Here is a 23,202-nt window from a genome sequence, read left to right on the forward strand (position 1 = left end):
GCTTTGCTTAGTTGAAGGTATTCTAATTGTAGGACATTTGTGGCTAAAATTTTGATTCATGAATCAAAATTCTAATAATTCCTCAAATCCTATCATACATTTGGAGGATGACTTTAGATTGAGTGATCAGTAAATGCGGATACTCTGACCCGGTACTTAGTGATGGTCAAAACATGCTCCTCTATGTCCAAGGCAACAGGCCTCCCAGTCCAGAATGTCTTTGTCTTGGCCGAACAAAAGAGCTCCATGTAAAGTGGTGCACAGTTAGCTGGTTCCTGCCGACCACTGGCCCAGCAGAGGTTGGAGCAGTTGTGAGGATATGGGGCAGGGAAAGAGCACTCGACCCCTAAGGATCCAAATGGAATGCATTTTGGTATGAACTTTATTGTAATTTTCTGTGAGAGGGGTCCATTTGGAGGAAAATTGGTAAATTTTCTGAGGTGGGAACACATAGTATATTCCACCCTGCAGCTAAACGTCCTAGAGGTTTGAGACAGTGGGACAATTGGGAGAAAAAAAGGGGCGGGGGGGGGGGAGAAGGGGGATGTTTTGTTAGTTACTTAGAATTGGAGAAATCAATGTTCATACTGTTGGGTTACAATGATATAAGCTACTCTTAAAAAGGAACGCATACCAGATTTTGTAAAGTCTACACATCATCTTTTGGATCTGCTGCGCAGATCTGAATCCAGTCATAAATCTAAAGAGCCTTATGTTAAATGTTAAAGAGCATGCCCCTTTCAATCTGTCTGCCACTGATAATTTCAGTGTGAATGCCTCTGAACAATCTCCAAGCCATGCTGGCAAGAAAGGCACATGAGCTGAGGTGTTGTATGCTGCATGTCAGCAAAAGTCTTTTTATTGGGACACTTCCCTTCTGCAAGATGGCTAAAGCGAGGCTTTCATTAATCTAGTGGATTTTGGGTTAATGTTGCAAATGATAGTATTGCAAATCTTACCTGAGTTTTTAATGTTTTTTTCCTGTTTTGTTTTGCAGCACAAAGCCCGACTGCAGCTGATCCTTTGCAGCAAGCTTACGCTGGAGTGCAGCAATACGCAGGTCGTTAGTATTAACACTTTGTCTAGCTCTACTTTCATTCATTTTAATTCCTTCAATACTTTCCAAATGTCGCAACAAAAAAATATCAAACTTGAACTCAAATTTTTCTTTCATGTTATTTTCTTTCATTTTATTTCACTGCATATTATTTTGCCTCTCTTTATGACTCTGCAATTGATCACTGTACCGACTGGGTTTGTCTATCTACCCCAGAAAAGCTGTCGTCTGCAGCAAAACTTAGGGTATTCAAGTGAAGCCCATTTTGAACTTAATTACGTTTAGAGATTTAATTTAAAACCGGACTAATTTTAATGCCAAGGTTCAATTTTACAATCAGAACACTGGAATATCTGACTGGAGATTTTTTTTATGAGTCGTCTTAGCACCATGATATGACTTCCTTGCCAAGGGCACAGGGGGTGATATCACTGCATATGGAATCACATCATCCTGGGGAACATTTCCAGGACATGATCATCCTAATCCTGCCGAACCAAAAATGCCATCCTGTAGGTAAAGGGCAAAAAAAAAGCTAAATCGACAGGCCACTCACCCAGCTCCCCAAAGCTACATTGAATTAGTTGCCCAATAGTTCATTCTTCAACCAGCCACAGGGAACTATCTGCTCCTTTCCGCTCACCCTACCCCATTTGCTGCCACCCCTATCAGCATCGTGATGTCGAACCCTGGTTCAAACATGCAGCTCCCCCTGATAAAACACACAAAATCCTGGTGTGTTTCGGCGGGTCAGGCCGCATCGCTGGAGAACATGGATAAGTGATGTTTCGGATCTCAACCCATTTTTCAGACCCCCTGCAATCCGTCTGAAGAAGCGTTCCAAATCAAAACGTCATCTATCCATGTTCCCCAGGGATGCTGCCTGACCCGCTGCTAATTATCTCTACCCAAAGGAAGACTATGCTGACTATGCTGACACCACTACAACGCTCCCCAGCAATTCCACCACCATCTCCCCCCCCCCCCCCCCCCACCCCCCAGCCAAAGGGACGCCATAGTAATTCTCCTGGTGTGAAGGTGCCAGAGTTAGTGCAGTTTTATCCCTATCCCCAGTGGTGCGCGTTTTGCATGCTCTCCCTGTCATTACGTGGCTTTAATCCTGATGCGTAGATTTCCAACCACTTGGCTGGTAGGTAGGTTACTTGCCCACTGTATATTTCCCCTTACTGGTAGTAAGTGGCAGAATGATCACAGGCCATGTTAGAGAGAATACATTGAATGACTACAGGGAAATAGAAATAGAATAGCATGGACTCAAAAGGCGCAATGGCCTCCATTTGTGCTGTAATGTGCAGTAATCCAATATCCCACTATCCGGAAATCTCAAGGTTCAGCACTTGGCTCACCTGGTGATGTTTGCCCCACCTTCCATTCCACTCCGGGGCTCTTAGTTCCCATGCTCTCTTTCATTCACTGGAGCCCCATTCCCACATTCCCAATCCCCTCACTGGGACCCTATTCCCACATTCCCAATCCACTTGCCGGGATCCTATTACCACATTTGCCATCCACTCACTTGAGCCCCAGTTTCCGCAATTTATTGAAACTTACGGGGTTCATTGTCAAATTAATTATTCTACTTTATAGCATCTTAAAAAAAGTGAGCTCAAATATTTTGGTTTTCTAGTTATAGTCTAGAAAATCTGCTGATCTGAAATTACCGAAGTCTCAGGCATGGTAGATTACCACAAAAAATAAATAGTCCCAACCTGCAACATCGCCTATCCATGTTCTGCCTGTCCCGTTGAGTTATGCCAGCACTTTGCGTCTTTTTTGGTAAACCATCGTCTGTACCCTTGTGTCTGCAGTGTAATTGAGTTTTATTGTAAATATGAAGAAAAAAACCTTGCAGAAAATTGCAGTGACTGCCCTGCCACAACAAAACATCATGATGATTACTATCTCCCCCCAAATAGAAGACTTCACTGATGTGCCCCCTATCTCCACCTCCTCCACTTTCCTTACCATAAGAAGATAGCCTCACCTAATCTACATGGTACATCTAAGAGCCCTCAGCCACAGTCCCAGTTGGGCCTCCAGCTAACTTGTGAAGCTGACTTCAGGAGGGAACCAAGCATTTTCAGAACAAAGATGTGCAATGCCAGGTTACCTACTCCCAATGGCCAGGGTTCAGTCAAACCGGATTTTTAAAATCAAAACCTGCAATTGCTGAAAACCCGAAAAAAAAATCAAAACTCTTAGCAGGTCAGGCAGTAGAGAGTTCACCTCTTAGGTCAATTCCATTCATCAGTGCAGAGAAGAACTGTCATGAACAGGCAGAATTTTGATGTGGGAACTAGATCAAACAGTCCTGTTCCATTGCATGAAGGGCGGAATTTCTGGTCATTGGTTTTTAATCTCGGTAATCATAAAACCGAGGGCAAACTCTTGGTTTCCATGTGTTGTTTAATCTGGAAATCCCCCAAATCACTGTCTACAATTTTGCTAGGCTGCTTTAATAGCAATGTTCACCAACAAAATCAAGGGATGTCATTTGAACTGATGTGAAATTCAACGATTTACAAACTACTGCTGTAAATTATTCCAAAAATTTAAATGAAATCTGAGTTTTTATGGCATGCAAACTCATGCAACCTTGGCAAATCATCTGGCCCTACAAGAGTAGTTTTTGATTATAATTTTTTAAACAAGTATTTTAAAAATTGCAGAATTTTTAAAACATGTTTGAATACTTTAAGGTCATCTTTCACTTTCATCAAATGTGTATGTTCCGATCTTTGCCAATACTGTATGATGTTCTGTAAGTTAATTAGACATTGGTTCTTCCTTTCCTTTCTTGACAATTCTTTATTATGACTGACTGCTTATCTAACATTATAACATCAAAGCTGTTGGGCACCAGGGACCCTGCTTAAGTGATGTGTAACCACAGTAGCATCAGAAAAGAGACAATTCTCAACAAATGTTACTAGATATTTGTAGGGTGCTCCTGTCAAAGTCGATAGTAAAGGCTTCACTGCTTATTGGGGGACAGTAGTCCTACATCCATGGCTTGGTCCAGTGAGTGAGTTGCTGTTCAGTATTTGAAGGAATTTTCTGTAGCTCACCACATTGGTAAGGGGTTGACAGATGACAGAGATTACTTGATTCCAGGGAATCCTTTATCCTGTGCTGAATAATCATGAACTAGCAGTGACCTAGTGAATATGTACAAGCCTCATCATTTTGGCAGGCCAAACAGGAGATGTGAGGTTGGAAAGATCCAACGTGTGATGAACTGTGAAGAGGAATTAATATTAATATGTATGGCTGAATTAAGCTGACAAAATACTTCAGGTTCTGGATGGCTAAAAACAAAAAAATGCTGGCAACATACAATGGGCCAGCCAGTGGATGCTGAGAGGGATACAGAGTGAAACTGCAGGTCAATAATTTTTCATCAAATCTGTATTCCACCAACATGTTAGTCATTTACACCATTCCTGCCATAGTTACGGCAGATGTATTTGCACAAAAGTTCCAGGGCTCTTGTATACAACTGCTTGATTTGATAACATAGATAGCTCCTTAAAACTGCCCTACCACGTTTTGACTCAATAGAAAGAAACTTGGCCCCAAAATAATTGGGCCATTTGGCAGTACAATTGGTATAAACTTCAACATAATTTTTATTTGTATTTATCAACATTATAGAATGGCTTAAATTGATTTATAATGCTCAAAAGTCAATACAGATAAATAGTTTTCATTGACCAAAATAATGCAATACAGAACATTAAAATTATCTTTTGGAAGCTGATATGTCGAATGAGCACTTTGAATAGATGCAATCGTTGAATGTAAAAATAATTCCAAGTAATTCAAATTATGAGCAAGTCGTTTCATGTTTCTTTTGATATGGCATTTATAAATTTGCTAATATCTTCATTTTGGCTTCTGACCTTTTGGGATATCAAGTTGTTATTGTTCTGTATTTATTGTAATATCTTTCCAAATGAGGAAAATGTTTCACAAATTCATTTTGGCAATAGTTTAATCATTGCGCGACTACCATATTGATTTAATTTTGTATTGATTTAATTTTAATTGCTTCCAAGATCAGCATGAGAATGTGCTTAGTTGTCTGTCCTAAGAATGATTATAGTAGTAAAGTTATACCGCAGTAATTTTTCATTGCAAGTGCAAGATTTACACTCGACATTAGGCGCACTTCAAAAGCACCTCTAATATGTTTAGCATTCTCCGGTACATTGTCTGTAGAATCTACACCGCACAAGTACGGCAATATCAGGCATTCAAGTAGAGATTTATATATTTATCTGTTACAAAAGAGAGTTTGATAAATAGTACATTATTTTAGAACAAATTATGCTCATTAGAAAAATGTGGTAAGTATCTGTGAAATAGATGTATTTGAAATTCAGTGTCATGTTTCCCAGTAAAATTATTTAAGGGATCCAAAGGTCAATGGTCAAGAGAGAAGTCACAGTAGATTGTGGTGGACTGTGTGGCAGGGCTGAATTACAACAGTGTATGAATATATATCTTGAACCCTTTGAAGTCAGCAATGTTTGTGAGTATATGTCTTTCTCTGACCGTTATTTTCATTGGGATGAGTTTGTAAATCCTCCCATAACGACCCATTATCATTCTCCAGCTCCATATTCTCCTGAGACCTATGTCATAGAGACAGAGTCATACAGCATTGAAACAAGCCCTTCTGCTCAAATTGCACACACTAACCAGCCTGTCCCATCTACATCAGTCCCACTTGCTTGCGTTTGGCCCATATCCCTCTAAACCTGTCCTATCGATGCACCTGTCTAGATGTTTCTTAAACGTTGTGATAGTATCTGCCTCAACAACTTCCTTCCATGCATCCACCACCCTTTCTGTGAGAAAGTTACCCCTCATGTTCCTTTTAAATCTTTCCTCTCTCCCTTAAACCTATATCCTCTGGTTCTCGATTCCCCTACTCAGCCAATGATTTTGTATACCTCCGTAAAATCACCCCTTCATCCCTTCTGCACTCTAAGGAATAGAGCTCAACCTCTCTCTATAGATCAGGCCCTCGAGTCCTGAGCTTCTCTAATTCTCTAATTTATATCTGTCAACAGATTATTGACAGACACCAAGTTTATATCCCATCTAGGCAAAGTACAAAATTGAATTCAACGTCACCTTCAACATAACAAAATGTCCCCAGGCAATTTACAGGAACATTATTGAATGTAATTTATCACAGGACATTATAAAAAAGGAGGCTAAGTTAAAGAGGCCACTTTAAAGTTGTGAATTAAAAAAGGTCAGTTAGGTTTACAGAGAAAATTCCAGACCGAGGGTCCAAACAATTGAAAACAATGTCCTAAATAGTTGAGAAAAGAAGTTTGAAAGTGTGCCAGTGGCCAGAGTGAGTTAGAGAAGCGCAGAGATCTCAGGAGAGTATGGAGCTTGAGTGCGATAATGAGTTACTATGGGAGGGTTGGGAGATGCAAACTTGTCCCAACAAAAATAATGCATTGAAGTTTACATGCATAAAATGTTTGGGGACTCATACTGAACCCTTGCAGCAGATGGAAACTACATTCCAGTGCAACCAACATAACACCCAAATGAAAATAATAGGACCAGTTCTCACACGCTAATGAGTCAAATAAGCAATGGATATTAAGTGCAACCTGAGCTGACTCACATTTCATTTTATATTGCAAAAAATAAACTTCAAAAGTAACTCTGCAGAAGTTCAAAATCATGCACATTCTCTGGTTGTGGGCTCAATTCCCATTGGTACACTATGCCAAGCATAGGCATCAGATTCTTTGAAGAACTAAATTATTATTGCTTTTCTGTTTCTGTTTCATGTTATTGTTGTGATTTATTTTTGATAATCTAGAGTAAAGGGAAACATCAATGGCAATTTATCACTGGCCCTGGGCCATCTGTATTCAAACTTAAAGATGGAGAAAAGGTTACTATTGAAGTTAATATTATTTATTCAGTTTCAGCTCAGTACAGATCAACTGGGGAATATAATCACATTGGTGAACAGGCACTAGATTAAAGGACACACTTCAAAGACGGAATATTTCTTTGAAATGTGTCCTTTAACTTGCTTAGGAATTAATTTTAAAAGCATTTATAATACAGAATAGCAAAACAATAGCAAAGTAAAATAAAATAAAGATATATATAAAGCAATTAATTAATTACCAATAATTTACGTATCAATAAATGCAAGTGTAGTGATTTAAACGTTACCATGGTAACATAAAAACGTTATCACTTTGTTGTGAATTTAAAATGGATTAATTTGTGAGAAGATTCTCTGATTTGAAATGTAATAATATCCAGACAGGAGTAAACCTTTACCCATCTATTCTACACATCCATAGTATTACCTCGATGTGTTTAGAATGACATCAAATCCTAACTGTTGACAATTATCAATCCATTTTTGGAAACAAACTGAAGGTTTCATGCTCCACCGACCAAGTCAGTAATATGTCTAATTAAGTTGCACTTTAATGATAAAAAAAGGTTTGTTGGTTCAACAGAGCACAGAAGGTGCATAATGAAAAGATTTGTTCATAACAATGAAAGTTCTCTCAAATAGGAATACTGAGAAGTGACCTGAAGAACTCATTCTTTAGGATTAATAAGGCATTTCAAAAGGATGACAAATAGATAACCTCACTTGTGAAGAAGGCCAGAACTAGTAGCCATGAATATAAGACAATCAATAACGAAGATAAGAAGCAATTTGGAAAGCCCATATTCACCCAGAGAGTGGCTAGAATGCCGAAAGTCCTTTGAGTATTATTTGAGTTGATGATCAAGAGTCAAGAATGTTTGATTGTTACATGCCCCCGGACTGGAACAATTAAATCTTACTTGCTACTGCTTTACAGGCACATTAACAGAACAACACAAAAAAATATATACAATAAACAATAATATAATAAATTATCATTTAAACTAGGTAACCAGACCAAGGGATGCAGTGTGACCTTATACAATGTCCATAGTAGTTCATTGCTGAGGTAGGGGTTGTGATTAGTGTTGTGCAGGGTGATTCAAGATTAGTGTTGTGCAGGGTGATTCAAGAGCCTTGTGATTGATGGGCAGAGGCTGCTCTTGAAGCTGGACATAACAGTTCTCAGGCTCTTGAACCTTCTTCCCAATTGTAGCAGCAAGATGAGACCATGACCAGAGTGGTGGGGGTCTATGATCATATCAGCTGTCTTTTTGTGGTAGCGTTTCCTGTAGATCCCTTTGATGGTGGGGAGGTTGATACCTGCAATGGATGGAGCAATGTCCACCACCTTCTGCAGCCTCTTTTAATTAAATACATTTAAAGGGAAGAAAGAAAAAGACATGTGTAAGAAAATAATAGTAGGGTTTGGGTCAAAAAAGGTGGAAGTAAGCTCTTATGGGGCAGTATATTCACATGGACGCTGCACAAAGTGGCCCTTCTCTGAGCAGTGAGTATTGTGTACTGTAGTATTGTGTGTATTGTGAATATAGTGCCTGCTTTGATAGGTTAGGAATGTTATCTAGGAAGAATTCCCTACTTGAGGAAGTGTGATGAAATGTTCTATGTTCAGTCAAACAGAATTTAATTTTATAATTTCTTCCAAAAGGCAGAACGCCCAACAATAAACTGAAGTTCTTACATAAAACTTGAGATCAAACTCATCTGACTTAGAAGTTTTTAAAAAATGACATGAAGTGCTGGAGTAACTCAGTGGGTCAGGCAGCGTCTCTGGAGAGCATAGATAGGGGTTATGATCCTTCTTCAGCATGATTGCAGGGAGGGAAGAAAGCTGGAAGAGAGGAGGGCAAGGACAAAGCCTGGCAGGTACAGGTGAAGGTGTTTTTTAATGATTGGACAAAGGTCAGAGATGAAAAGGCGGAAGGTATGAGACAAAAGCATTGAAGAGTTGTGAAATGTGAAGCTTGAGAAAGCAATGTAGGTAGGTTGTAAGCTGCCGAAGTGGGATATGAGGTGTTGTTCCTGCAGTTTGCATGTAGCCTCACTCTGGCAATTGAAGAGGCCCAAAACAGGAAGGTCAGAATGGGAATGAGAAGAGTTAAAATGATTAGGAACTGGGAGATCCAGCAGGCCTTGGCGGACTGAGCGCAAATGCTTGGCAAAATGGTTGCTGAGTCTATGAGTGGTCTGGTCGTTGTAACGGAGATCACATCAAGAACGATGGGATGCTGGAAACGAGGTTAAACAAGGTGCATGTGAATAATCTGACTCACTTCAAAGGACTGGCGGGGCCCCTGGATGGAGGTAGAGGGACATGTGTTACATCTCCTGCAGTTGCAGAGGAAAGTACCTGGAGAGAGGATGGTTTGGGTGGGAATGGATGAGTGAACTAAGGAGTTGTGGATGGACCGGTCTCTGCAGAAGGGGGAAAGGGGTAGGGATGGAAAGATGTGACTGGCGGAGGGCTCACGTTGGCAGTGCCTGAATTGTTGCAGGATGATGTGTTGGATGACTTAGAAGTAGAACTGAATTGCTGAGCTAAGCTGCAACACCGTAAAGAAAGATTTATATTTATATATGGCACCTTTCACACCTCATTGAGAATGTCCCAAAGTGCATTACGGCCAACAAAGTCCTGCTGAAGTGCAGTTACTGCTGTATTGAAAGAAATGTGCTCGACAGTTCATATACAGCATGCTCCCAAAAAAACTCATATTAAGATGTACATACATCAGAACATATATATTAGGAGCAGGAGTTGGACAACTTGACATCTCATGGCTGTTCTACCATTTAATAAGATCCTGGCTATTTCTGATTTTAACCTCATCTCAACATTCCTACTTGCCAATGATAACCTTTCTCTCCTTTGGCTTATAATTGGCTTTGTCTAATTGGCTTCTGTAAATTGTCCCTGGTGTGTGTAGGATAGTGTTAGTGTTCTTGGATCACTGGTTGGCATGGACTTGGTGAGCCGAAGGGTCTGACAATAGACAATAGACAATAGACAATAGGTGCAGGAGGAGGCCATTCGGCCCTTCGAGCCAGCAACGCCATTCAATGTGATCGTGGCTGATCATTCTCAATCAGTACCCCGTTCCCGCCTTCTCCCCATACCCCCTGACTCCGCTATCCTTAAGAGCTCTATCTAGCTCTGTCTGTTTCCACACTGTATCTCTAAACTAAACTAATCTAAACAATTGCTTTGATATTTTGATCACTATCATGATGCTGTTTTCCAATGGTGGTTAGAGTATCTGAAGAATCGAGAAGGCCCAGTGAAAAGAAACCTTCCCCGCATTAGTGATCTTTACCTCTCAGTAATCAAATAACAATAATACAATTCAAAGAGATTGCCTGCTGATTAAAATAAAAAACACTGCAGAGGGGTAATTTAACTTTTCTCTGGTGACTTACTGCGATCAATAATGTATTACAGCCGACCAACACTTGTGACTTGTCTGTTTCAGTTTCAATGTAAAGTGAGATAGGGTGTATAATGATTAGGCAATCGATTATCATCTGTTTTCTGCCGTATTTAACAAAAGTTGTGGCTACTGACAAAAGTTTCATGGGAAGAGAACCTCAAGCATTTCTAAACCAATTGAAAAAGGTCACAGACAACTATAATAAGACATAAAAGGGCTGGAGTAACACAGCTGGTCAGGCAGCACCTCTGGACAACATGGATAGGTGATGTATCGGGTCGACAAAGACGCTATCCCCTAGTCTCAATTTCTTCATTCTTCCTCCCTCTCTGCTTCCTCATCTCAATTTCTCTGTCCTTCATCACAGGGAACAGACTATTGACCGGCGTCTCCTACAAATCTACTGACTTCCACAGTTATCGGGACTATACTTCGTCCTACCCTGCCTCTTGCAAAGATGCTATCCCCTGCTCCCAATTTCTTCATCCTACTCAAGTTCTACTGGACCTCCCGGTTGCTAACCATTTTAACTCCTCTTCCCATTCCCAAGCTGACCTTTCTGTCCTGGGCCTCATCCATTGCCAGAGTGAGGTAACACGCAAACTGAAGGAAACCTCATATTCTGCTTGGGTAGCTTACAACCCAATGGTATGAATATTGAATTCTCCAATTGTAAGTAACTACAATGAACCCCCACCTCCCTTCTGCCACCTCAATGCCCAACCCCCCTCCCCCAATTCATTTACCCCACCCCATTTGCACCACCCGGATTTGCACCTATTTCTCCCCTCCCCTTCCACCTACATTCCTTCCTCCAGCTGCACAACTCGCAACTCTTCAATCCATTTGTCACACACCTGCTCTCTTTTCATCTCTGGCCTTTGTCACCTATTTCACCTGGATCAACCTATTACCTGCCAGACTGTATCCTGCCCCTGCTGTATTGCAGCTTTCCACCCCCCCCCCCCCTACACACCCCTTACAATCGGTCTGAAGAAGGGTCCCCACGAGATTAGTTACCTATCCATGTCCTCCAGGGATGCTGCCTGACCCACTGACTTACTCCAGCACTTTGTGGTATGGTGACTTACACTTTGTATATTTTTATGTAAACCAGCATCTGCATTTCCTTGTTTCTACGCAGACAAATCTATCGATCTCCACAATCTAGTTCACATTTGAAACTTTGTAACAACTGTTATTATACCCTAGGCTATTAATGATTATAACTCTTTCATATAGGGGAATGTCATCATTTTGAGAGTCACTGTCTGCTGCCATTTATTTTGCATTGATTTCCATTTGCTTAGCGGAAAAATCACAACATTTGTCTGATATGAAAGACTTTTTAATGAGCTAAGTTCAGATTTGTGTTTGCAAAAAAAGTTACTGCCTGTCAGAGAAAACTGCTTTTTTTTTATTATCAAGAACTTGATTTACAGTTATTGGCCAAAGTCAAATATTTTGAGTTAGATGATTTCCAGTTGTACACAAAAGCTTGAAAGCATGTGCCATGAGATTCAAGAACAGCTTCTTCCCCTCTTTTATCAGACTTTGGAACAGTTCTTCCATAAACTAGGGTACTGTCCCAATTTTCCACCCTATCTATTTGCGGACATTGACTTACCTGGACATCTGGAATTGTTATGCTACAATGCTGAGAAAAATATTTATATTCTGCCTTCTGGTATTTTTCTCTTTGCTGTACCTGTGATATTTATGTATGGCTTGAATGTATTCATGTATAGTATTATCTGGTTTGATTGGATAGCATTCAAACAAAAGCTTTTTGGATAGCATTCAAACAAAAGCTTATCTCGGTCCACGTGACAATAATAAACCAATACCAATCATAAAAGCAGTAAAGTTAGTATGTCGAAACAAAGAACTGCAGGTGCAGATACTCCAGCACTTTGGACCATTTTGCAGTAGTTTCATTGTATTCTTGCTCACTGATACTCAGTGATGGACCTTATGATCACATTCATAAGATTTACATTAAAACAGCTGACCCAGAAAACACATACATGGTGTCAAATAAAAAAATAGATTCTCGCGTTTGTACATTTAGCTTGAACAGCGTGACTATGCAAAATGTTAACATAAAGCACCATCTTTGCATGACAGCTGCCTACCCTGCTGCCTATGGACAGATTAGTCAAGCCTTCCCACAGCCTCCTCCAATGATACCCCAGCAACAAAGAGAGGGTAAGTTATTTACTATATTCATAATATGCAATGTAAACAGTGGACATTTTGCACACAAAGTAGAGAAAGTGAAATGTAGCACAGCTTTATATATTTTAACACCTCCTTCTGGTCCACCTTAACAGGAACGATGCAGGAATCAAGATTCTCGTGGTGTAGGAATGCTACCGAGTCACAGTCATAGAATCATAGCATCAAGTAGCAGGGAAACAGGCCCTTTGACCCAGCTTGCCCATGCTGAGCAATGAACTCCATCCACACTCGGCCCACCTGCCCGTATTTGGCCCATTGCCCTATAAATCTTTCCTATCCATGTACCTGTCCAAATGTCTTTTGGATGTTGTCATAGTTTCTTCCAACCACAACCTCCTCCAGTAGCTCATTCCAGATACCCACCACCCTGTGTGTGAAAAAGTTGCCCTATTAAATTCCTAGTAAATGTTTGCCCTCTCATCTTAAACCTATGTCCCTAGTTCCAGATTCCCCTAGCCTGGGTAAAAGACTCTGTGCCTCGACCCTATCTATTCCCCTCACCCCTCAAGATCACGCCTCATCCTCCTGTGCTCCAAGGAATACAATCCTAACCTGCCCAACCTCTCCCTATAGCACAGGCCCTCAGGACCTGGCAACATCGTAAATCTTCTCTGCCATTGTACACTTCATATTTGTATTGACATTGATCCCCCCTCTCGCAGCTGCTTAGTCTGAAATCAGTCCATTCAGCCCAAATTGTCTGATGTAGATGTATTTGTAGATGAGGTGGGATTGGACTGGGTTATTCATTTTTGACTGGCATGGATATGATGCTCTGAATAACCATCTTCTGTTGTAAATCATTCATCCCTACAATTCTATGATGTAACTGCAACTGTTTAATCAGAGAAGAGGTTCCATATTAAGTTGCTACGTTGCAATATAATGTGTATAATGCGCTCATGGCTATAATAAGTATCCTGCCCTTACTATGGTAACATAGATTTACCTTTTGTGTAAATCCGGGTAGTAATGCGTTGGATCTTGTGGAGAAATGACAGAAGTTCCACATGGAAATGTGGCACATTTGGGATTTCCATGCCAGCGTGTGTGAACACAGAGGTCCTGAGCTTGCTGGGAGCTGGTTTCACTTGGCACAAGATTCTTGAGGTAGTGAGCAGCCATGTGAGATTAAGGCAAGTTTTTTTTGGATTCTTGTAATTGGTTTAGTTTGTTTAAATATTTCGGTCCACGTGACAATAATAAACCAATACCAATCATAAATATTTTCTGTTTTAAGTATTCCAATTTATTCCTTTTAATAAGGTTTTAATTTGATCGATCGTTCAACTTTTAATAGTTTTGTAATGCTTTTTGAATGTTTCTGAATGTCAGAAACATTTGTGGTGTTTTGAAAACTATGGCAGTTGGCCAACCACAGGTGGGTTCTGTAGAAGGTAGGTGCAATCTTTTCATGGAGGTCAGGCCGAATGTAAGCTGGGTGCAAATACTGAGCAAATTATTCCAATACAGCAAATGTAAAATGTTTCTGTGTCATGCGTTCTATCAATAGTGCTCTGAATGCCATTTATAATTATTCACAAGAGTCTGGCTTTCACCGCAACACCCTCTCCATGAATTTAGGCATCACTTTCCACACCCGCAGTCATCCAGCCTTAATAACTTAAACATGAAGGAAAATAATAGAACAGGTACCAGAATTTGCTGCCAAAGCTGAACAGGATACAAAGCAACCATTTTGGGATGGCTCTATACTGAAACATTAACTGATCAGTCCCGAGCATTTCCAGCATTTCCTGTTTTGGTTGTGAAAAGCAAGTGAGATACTTTAGCGCTGAGTGGAATTAATTATGATCTCCAAGCGTACTACTGTTCCTCCCTTCAATAATTCAGGAATATAATTACTCGTAATTTTACAGTAGCTTTAGTCTTCAGTACTTTAGGAGAAATTGTGATTAGTTAACGTGTTTAAGAGCAAAGCTGTGTCTCTAGCCTTGCTTACTGTTCAGACATCATGTTAAAGTAGTATATAGGTTTGCCTGACACTATAATTGAGTTGTATTTTCTACATCGCAACAGCAGCTGGTCTAATCTGATCGATTGGCTGTGGTGCATTTTGTGATGCAAATTTGATTTTATTTCAATGTAGAGGTTGTCAGGAAAATAACTAATCCTTAAAATACAGATTCTGCACAAAGTGCTAGCCATTGTTGCAATGTAGAACATTGGATGTTACTATCATACAAATGGATCAATTATAAACCAGATAGGTGGAACTACATTTTTTTTCATAAGTTCAAAAGTCATAGGAACAGAAGTAGGCCATTCGGCTCATCGAGTCTACTCTGCCATTCAATTATGACTGATCTGCCTTTCCTTCTCACCCCTATTCTCCTGCCTTCTCCCCATAACCCTTGACACCCTTAATAATCAGGAATCTATCAATCTACGCCTTAAAAATACCCAATGACCTGGCCTCCACAGCCATCTGTGGCAATGAATTCCACAGATTTACCACCCTCTGATGAAAGAAATTCTTCCTCATCTCCTTTCTAAAGGTCCGTCCTTTTATTCTGAGGCTATGACCTCTGGTCCTAGACTCTCCCACTCAAGGAAACATCCTCTCTATCCAGGCCTTTCATTATTCGGCAATGTCATGTATTTTTCAACAATCTCGTGTATTGTCTATATGCTGATTTGTAGAGAAATGTCACAGTGACCACTACACTGCATGCAAATCTGCATTCACGTTAGAACTTCATGTTTGACAAGTGTGATAGCATATTATACAGATGAATATTGGGTATTATACATTCATTAGGATTCAGTACTATTTCATAGAAGAAATGATGAGCTCCTATCCTGCAAATACAGTCAGTCAGAATGCAATTCAATGAAATAGAAATGGGCTACTCCCTGCTTAAGGATTGACCAATTTGTTTAAGGTTTTATCAGATTTAAATGTGGCACATCCGTACTCTGTTTCACTGGTGTCATACTCTTTAGTCCCTCTACAGTACGAAGAAGCACAGCCAGCTGGTCAGATTTTCCAAAAATCTGAAATTGCCACATGCTCAACTGATCTGTAGAGTTTCCAGAAAAAAACAAGCGAGGATGAGTTTATGATCAATTACTGTGAGGTGCAGCTCTAATAAAAAGTCTTACTTGCAACAGCTTTACAGGCACATGGACTCAGATAACGCACAAAAACATAAATAATAGTGTGCAAGCCCTGCTCCAGCTGTCAAGCATACGTCCATAACTCCAGTTTAGTCTGGAATTGTCCCTGCACACTCCCAGTGGCCTTCAGAGAGTCGTATCTGGACTCTTTGTATGACTCTGGATAGTCAGTCTCTGGCGCCATTGATCTAGCCTTCAGTTGATTACAAATCAAATCCCTTGGTTCATCCAGGACCTCTGGTTGGGGAAGACTCAGAATGTTTTTGCAGGTACACAGTATTTTTTCATGCATTTTTTCAAGTATTCTTTCATGAACTTGATGATGTCTGTGGCATTTTTATCTTGGTCCGCTTACGAAGGTCCATTCCACTGATTTGAAGCAGTCCCGCAGCCCCCCCCTGCTACTACATGATCAGCATCCGTACTCTGTTTCACTGGTATGAAGGCTGCTCATTAGTCTCTCTACAGGGCAAAGAAAGCACAGCCTGCTGGTCAGATTCTCCAAACTCCAGGCGAGGGATTGAGCGGTAGGCGCCCCTGATGGTGGTGTAACTGTGGCCGAGTGTGTTGAGTGATCTGGTGTTGAAGCCTGATGCTAGTTTGTCAGAAACATCTTCAAGCTAGCCTGACTGAGGTCCCCAGCAATGATGGGGAAGGCTGCAGGTGTGCTTTTTCATGCTTGTTGATCACTGTGCTCAGTTCCTCAATCCAGAAGATGCAGGATCATTCCATTCCAAAGAGGAAGAAAGATTCTAAGGGGAGTACGAGGCAACCATGGCTGACAAGGGAAGTTGTAGATGGAATAAAACTAAAAGAAAAGATGTATAACATAGCAAAGAGTAGCGGGGAACCAGAGGATTGAGCAACTTTCAAAGGACAACAAAAAGGTAGCAAAAAGGGCAATACGGGCTGAAAAGATGAGGCACAAAACGAAGCTGGCCAAGAATATAAAGAAGGACAGTAAAAGCTTCTTTAAGTATGTTAAGAGAAAAAGATTAGTAAAGACAAAAGTGGGTCCCTTGAAGGCAGAAACTGGTGAAATTATTATGGGTAACAAGGAAATGGCGGAAGAGTTGAACAGGTACTTCGGATCTGTCTTCACTAAGGAAGACACAAACAATCTCCCAGATGTACTAAAGGACAGAGGATCTAGGGAGACAGAGGAACTGATAGAAATTTGCATTAGGCGAGAAATAGTATTGGGTAGACTGATGGGACTGAAGGCTGATAAATCCCCAGGGCCTGATGGTCTGCATCCCAGGGTACTCAGGGAGGTGGCTCCAGAAATCGTGGACGGATTGGTGATCATTTTCCAATGTTCAATAGATTCAGGATCAGTTCCTGTGGATCGGAGGGTATTATAGAATTATAGACCAGTTAGCCTGACATCGGTGGTGGGGAAGTTGCTGGAGTCAATTATTAATAGACAATAGACAATAGACAATAGGTGCAGAAGTAGGCCATTCGGCCCTTCGAGCCAGCACCACCATTCAATGTGATCATGGCTGATCATTCTCAATCAGTACCCCGTTCCTGCCTTCTCCCCATACCCTCTGACTCCGCTATCCTTAAGAACTCTATCTAGCTCTCTCTTGAATGCATTCAGAGGCAGAGAATTCCACAGATTCACAACTCTCTGACTGAAAAAGTTTTTCCTCATCTCCGTTCTAAATGGCCTACCCTTTATTCTTAAACTGTGGCCCCTGGTTCTGGACTCCCCCAACATTGGGAACATGTTTCCTGCCTCTAACGTGTCCAACCCTTTAATAATCTTATATGTTTCGATAAGATCCCCTCTCATCCTTCTAAATTCCAGTGTATACAAGCCTAGTCGCTCCAGTCTTTCAACATACGACAGTCCCGCCATTCCTGGAATTAACCTAGTAAACCTACGCTGTACGCCCTCAATAGCAAGAATATCCTTTCTCAAATTTGGAGACGAAAACGAGGTAATAGTGGCGCATTTGGATAGCAGTAAAAGGATTGGACCAAGTCAGCATGGATTTATTAAGGGGAAATCCTGCCTGACTAATCTTCTGGAATTGTTTGAGGATGTGACAAGTAAAATGGATGAAGGAGAGCCAGTGGATGTAGTGTATCTAGACTTTGATAAGGTCCCACACGGGAGGTTGGTGAGCAAATTTAGAGCACACTAAACCAAATGGATCCATTGGGCTCAAATCTCTCCTGCATTGGTGTAGCACCCTCTCCTCCCCCTCCCCCCACTCCCTCTCCCCCCACTCCCCCTCCCCCTCCCCCCTCCCTCCCCCTCTCTCCCTCCTACCCCCTCCCTCCCCCTCTCTCCCTCCTCCCTCACTCCTCCCCCTCCCTCCCCTGCCCCCTACTCCATCCCCCTCAACCCCCCCTTATCCTCCCTCCTCCCCCCTCCCTCCATCCCCTCCCTCCCACCATCCCTCCCCCCTCCCCCCCATCCCTAGGAGATAGATTAAAACTTTAAAATGTGAATAACTTTAAAAATATAACACCGATTTCAATGAAACTTCTTCCATTAGCACCAAAGTGATGACAGTGAGTAAGGTAGGCCTAAAATTGTTGCGCTATCGTGCACCGTTTTGGCTGTAGTTCAGGAACAAACAAACAAACAAACGAGAGTTTTAGCATATACATGGTATTGGGGATAGGGTATTGACATGGATAGAGAATTGGTTGACAGACAGAAAGCAAAGAGTAGGAATAAATGGGTCCTTTTCAGAATGACAGGCAGTGGCAAGTGGAGTGCCGCAAGGCTCGATGTTGGGGCCACAACTATTTACAATATATATTAATGATTTGGATGATAGAATTAGAAGTAACACCAGCAAGTTTGCAGATGACACAAAGCTGGGTGGTAATGTGAACTGCAAAGAGGATGTTAGGAGGTTGCAGGGTGACTTGGGCAGGTTGAGTGAGTGGGCAGATGCATGGCAGATGCAATACAATGTAGATAAATGTGAGGTTATCCACTTTGGCGGCAAAAGCAAGGAGGCAGATTATTATCTCAATAGTGTAAAGGGCAAGTGCAACGAAACCTTGGTGACCTTGTACACCAGTCACTGAAAGAAAGTGTGCAGGTACAACAGGCAGTGAAGAAAGCTAATGGCATGTTGGCCTTCATAACGAGAGGATTTGAGTATAGGAGCAAGGAGGTCCTTCTGCAGTTGTATAGGGCCCTGGTGAGATCACATCTGGAGTATTGTGTGCAGTTTTGGTCTCCTAATTTGAGGAAGGACATCCTTGCTACTGAGGCAGTTCAGCGCAGGTTCACAAGGTTAATCCCTGGGATGGAGGGACCGTCATATGAGGAAAGATTGGAGAGACTGGGCTTGTATTCACTGGAGTTTAGAAGGATGAGAGGGGACCTTATAGAGATGTATAAAATTATTAAAGGACTGGACAAGCTAGATGCAGGAAAAATGTTCCCAATGTTGGGGGAGTCCAGAACAGGGGCCACAGTCTACGAATTAAGGGGAGGCCATTTAAAACTGAGGTGATGAGAAACCTTTTCATCCAGAGAGTTGTGAATTTGTAGAATTCTCTGCCACAGAGGCAGTGGAGGCCAATTCACTGGATGAATTTAAAAGAGAGTTAGATAGAGCTCTCGGGGCTAGTGGAATCAAGGGATATGGGGAGAAGGCAGGGGCAGGTTACTGATTGTGGATGATCAGCCATGATCACAATGAATGGCAGTGCTGGCTTGAAAGGCCAAATGGCCTCCTCCTGCACCTATTTTCTATGTTTTTATGCTAGCTGGACGTCTGCCTGAGTGAGGCAAGACGTAAACTTCACTGTAATTAAATTGGAGTTCGGAAGAAAAACTGTTCAGCATTGTCAGATGCGATTGAGAATAATTAGTGAAGCAAATCGTACAATGTTACTTCCCGTTCTTATCTTCCTTAGTCTGTCCATATAATTCCCACTCACATGCATCCTGTTCTTCAGCTAAACAATTAATAACAACAACTTACAAAGCACCTTTAACAAAGCAAGACCTTTCAAGGTCCAATACTGGCCAGTTATCAAATAAATGTTGACATCACATCCTAAGATTTATAATTACAATTGCAATGTTTAAAAGACGTTTAGACAGGTTCATGGTTCGGAAAGGTTTTGTGAGATTTGGGCCAAATTCAGGGAAATGGGACTACCTCAGGTGGGCAACTTGGTCACCATGGACAAGTTAGGCCAAAGGGCCTGCTTCAATGCTCAACTCTGGGACTCAATGCCGAAGTATTTTAAAAAGCCGACTAATAAAAACTTTAGTTAAAATTTTTAGAGTATATTAAAGGAGAGAGCAATTGAAAGGTTTGGGTAGAAATTTCCAGAGTTTTAAGAACTGCGCTGCTGAAGGCATGACCACCAATGATAGAAAGATTAAAGCTGGGAATGATTAGGAGCAGTGGAATTTGAAAACAGGACAAGAATGTCAATATCATGTTCTATCTACCATGTGCCATTGCAGAGCAACATCCACCAGGTGAATAAGTCAACAGGACCTGTATAACTTTACATAGAAACATAGAAAATAGGTGCAGGAGGAGGCCATTCGGCCCTTCGAGCCAGCACCGCCATTCATTGTGATCATGGCTGATCATCCCCAATCAATACCCCATGCCTGCCTTCTCCCCATATCCCTTGATTCCACTAGCCCCTAGAGCTCTATCTAACTGTCTTGAATCCATACAGTGATTTGGCTTCCACTGCCCTCCGTGGCAGAAAATTCCACAAATTCACAACTCTCTGGGTGAATTTTTTTTTTCTCACCTCAGTTTTAAATGACCTCCCCTTTATTCTAAGACTGTGGACACTGGTTCTGGACTCGCCCAACATTGGGAACATTTTTCCTGCATCTAGCTTGTCCAGTCCTTTTATAATTTTATATGTTTCTATAAGATCCCCTCTCATCCTTCTAAACTCCAGTGAATACAGTAGAATCCAGTGGGCCTGAACAGTAGAGGTTTGAATGGCCTTCAGTTTATGTTTAGTTGGTTGAGGAAAGGCAGCTAGAGTGCATTGGATAGAAGTAGCCAAGGCACGATTAAGGTTTGAAATTGAGTCCCATATACAAGCACGAGGGAGAAGAGACAAGAAATAGGCACATTTTGTGAGTTTAAGACATACTGTTATGTTATAGTTCATCAGGTTGGCATTCATTTTCAGGTACGCTCGATGCTACTCTTGGCATGGACATCGGCAATTTCCATTGAAGGAGGCTTGGTTCTCCGGCTCGATGGTTAGAGTAAAGGAAATAATGAGCACAGAGTTAACAATAGTGGTAGAATCCTGTTGCTGCCCAATGCCTCATGAATTCCAACTTTTGAATTGGATTGCTCTGAATCTGCCCTATTTATCGCAATGGTCCCCCCCACATAATACCACTGAGGGTGACCTCAAAGTTAAGATGGAACTTCATCTCCACAAGGACTATGATGGTCAGTACTATTTGCCAACACTATCTTGAACAGATCCCTGAGCGACAGATAAATTGATGAGACACAAATAATGTAGCAGTGTAGTGGCAGTGCAGAGAATTATAGTAAGTAGCTGAACCCACACATTTGCATGCAATTGCCTGTGCTGATGAGGCAGTGAACTCCATAGGGTGTATGGGGAGAAGGCAGGAGAATGGGTTTGAGAGGGAAAGATAGATCAGCCATAATTGAATGGTGGAGTAGACTGGATGGGCCAAATGGCCTAATTCTGCTCCTAGAACTTATGAACATGAGAATGAAGTGTTTCTCAGCAATGTTTCTCTGCAAAATGGGTGCATATTAAACTGATCGAAGAACAAACATTTAAGACATTCTTGATACTTTAAACCCTAGCTAAAAAGCCAAGCGACCAATATTTTAATAGAAGTTTGACAGCAGATTTCTCATACATTTATGATAGGATTTTAGCTGATTGTTTTGCTTTATAATGAAGTTTGGGAATTAACAAATAACATCGTATTTCTTCCACTGATGAAAGTCAGTTTGTAATGTGTTCTTTGCACCCTTCTTTCAAACAGGGTTGTGAACTGAGATGTTTATTTTACTGTCTTCCATTTCTTCACATTTATCCATCTTTTCAACCTAGTGCAATCATCTCTCTGCAGGTCCAGAAGGTTGCAACCTTTTTATCTATCACCTTCCTCAGGAGTTTGGAGATGCTGAGCTCATGCAAATGTTCCTGCCTTTTGGTAATGTCATCTCCTCAAAAGTGTTTGTGGACCGAGCGACAAACCAAAGTAAATGCTTTGGTGGGTACAGATAAAAAAAAGTTCAATTGCTATTCTGTCAGACATGGTTTTAAAAACTATATTTTGTGTCAATACACTGAAACAATTATGTCTAAAATATGGGTCATTGCATAATCAGATTATTCTCCTGTAGTTTATTGTTTAACCTTTTCTCTCAGCAACCCAGTTATGGCTTTATCCAACATTATATTTTGCTGAGAGAAAAGGGTTGAACTATAGTTAATATTACAATATTCCTGCTTTGCCTTTAGATTACCTTTGTAAGTAGATGTGTAGAATACTGTATTTCCTTGAATAGAACTAAGTCCTTGAGTGCATTTGTACATAGAATTACAGTTTGCTACTGAAAACCCGGTTAGAAAATAAAGGATCTTTCAACTAACAAAACTGTTCTGGAGCAAGCACAAATCCTTTCTTAAAAATGAGATGCAATTAAAGCTTAGTAGTTTCTAGAATAATTTAGTACACTGGGTTTGACCGCCTCGGGACCTGGATGTACGCAGTTCTTTTTTAAAATATTTGGTTTGCTGTTTATCAAAAAATGAAGTGAAACGTTTTAGCTGAGTCAATCACTCTGGCCATCGAGCTGTAAGATGGAACAGGGAAATGCTTCATTTGGATTCAGCATAAATTTGACAGGAGACCATCCGGTCTCTATTGATAAAACAATGTTCATTTTCTGAGATAAATGGTGTGAATTGTTCACATTTGTGTAGCTTCCAAGAAATTAATAATATTATCTGTGTATTCATTTCACAAAGCACATGCGAGTTGGTTAAAATCTAAGAAATTAAAAGTTCCAAAATTGATTCCAGATTTCCCAAATTAAAAAATTGAAATGGATCAATCCCAAGTTACACTGAAGCTTTCCTTGCATTAAGCAAATGTTTATGCATGAATCATTTCTTCAACAATCTCGTTAATTACAGATTCTATTATAAACAGTCAGTTGTATTCAAGGAAACATGATGTTTATTAAGTTAACCTGTGCACAGTGGTATAGACTTAAAATACAAAATCATTTTCTTGACCATTATTAGCAGGGTACTTAAAATAATGTTTGAAATTTCCTAGACAAAAACTTCATGCAGGATCAAAAGCTGTAAGTGGGCCCCACTGTATA

At 40.8% G+C, this 23,202-nt stretch overlaps 1 protein-coding gene across 7 annotated transcripts in view; it reads left to right on the forward strand.

Moving 5' to 3' along the window:
• Positions 1 to 23,202, forward strand: part of celf4 (CUGBP, Elav-like family member 4) — a 1,071,661-nt gene that overhangs the window by 1,015,902 nt on the left and 32,557 nt on the right. For 4 of the 7 annotated variants that reach the window (XM_078429907.1, XM_078430145.1, XM_078430080.1 and 1 more), the window contains 3 exons: positions 998 to 1,063; positions 12,587 to 12,667; positions 21,936 to 22,079. In XM_078429907.1, the coding sequence (XP_078286033.1) occupies positions 998 to 1,063; positions 12,587 to 12,667; positions 21,936 to 22,079 (291 nt within the window). The remainder of the gene's footprint in view (positions 1 to 997; positions 1,064 to 12,586; positions 12,668 to 21,935; positions 22,080 to 23,202) is intronic. The other 3 variants (XM_078429991.1, XM_078430192.1, XM_078430306.1) reach the window with 1 other exon arrangement.

This window comes from Rhinoraja longicauda, chromosome 1, assembly GCF_053455715.1.
Source record: "Rhinoraja longicauda isolate Sanriku21f chromosome 1, sRhiLon1.1, whole genome shotgun sequence".
In the NCBI taxonomy this organism is placed as follows: Eukaryota; Metazoa; Chordata; class Chondrichthyes; order Rajiformes; family Arhynchobatidae; genus Rhinoraja; species Rhinoraja longicauda.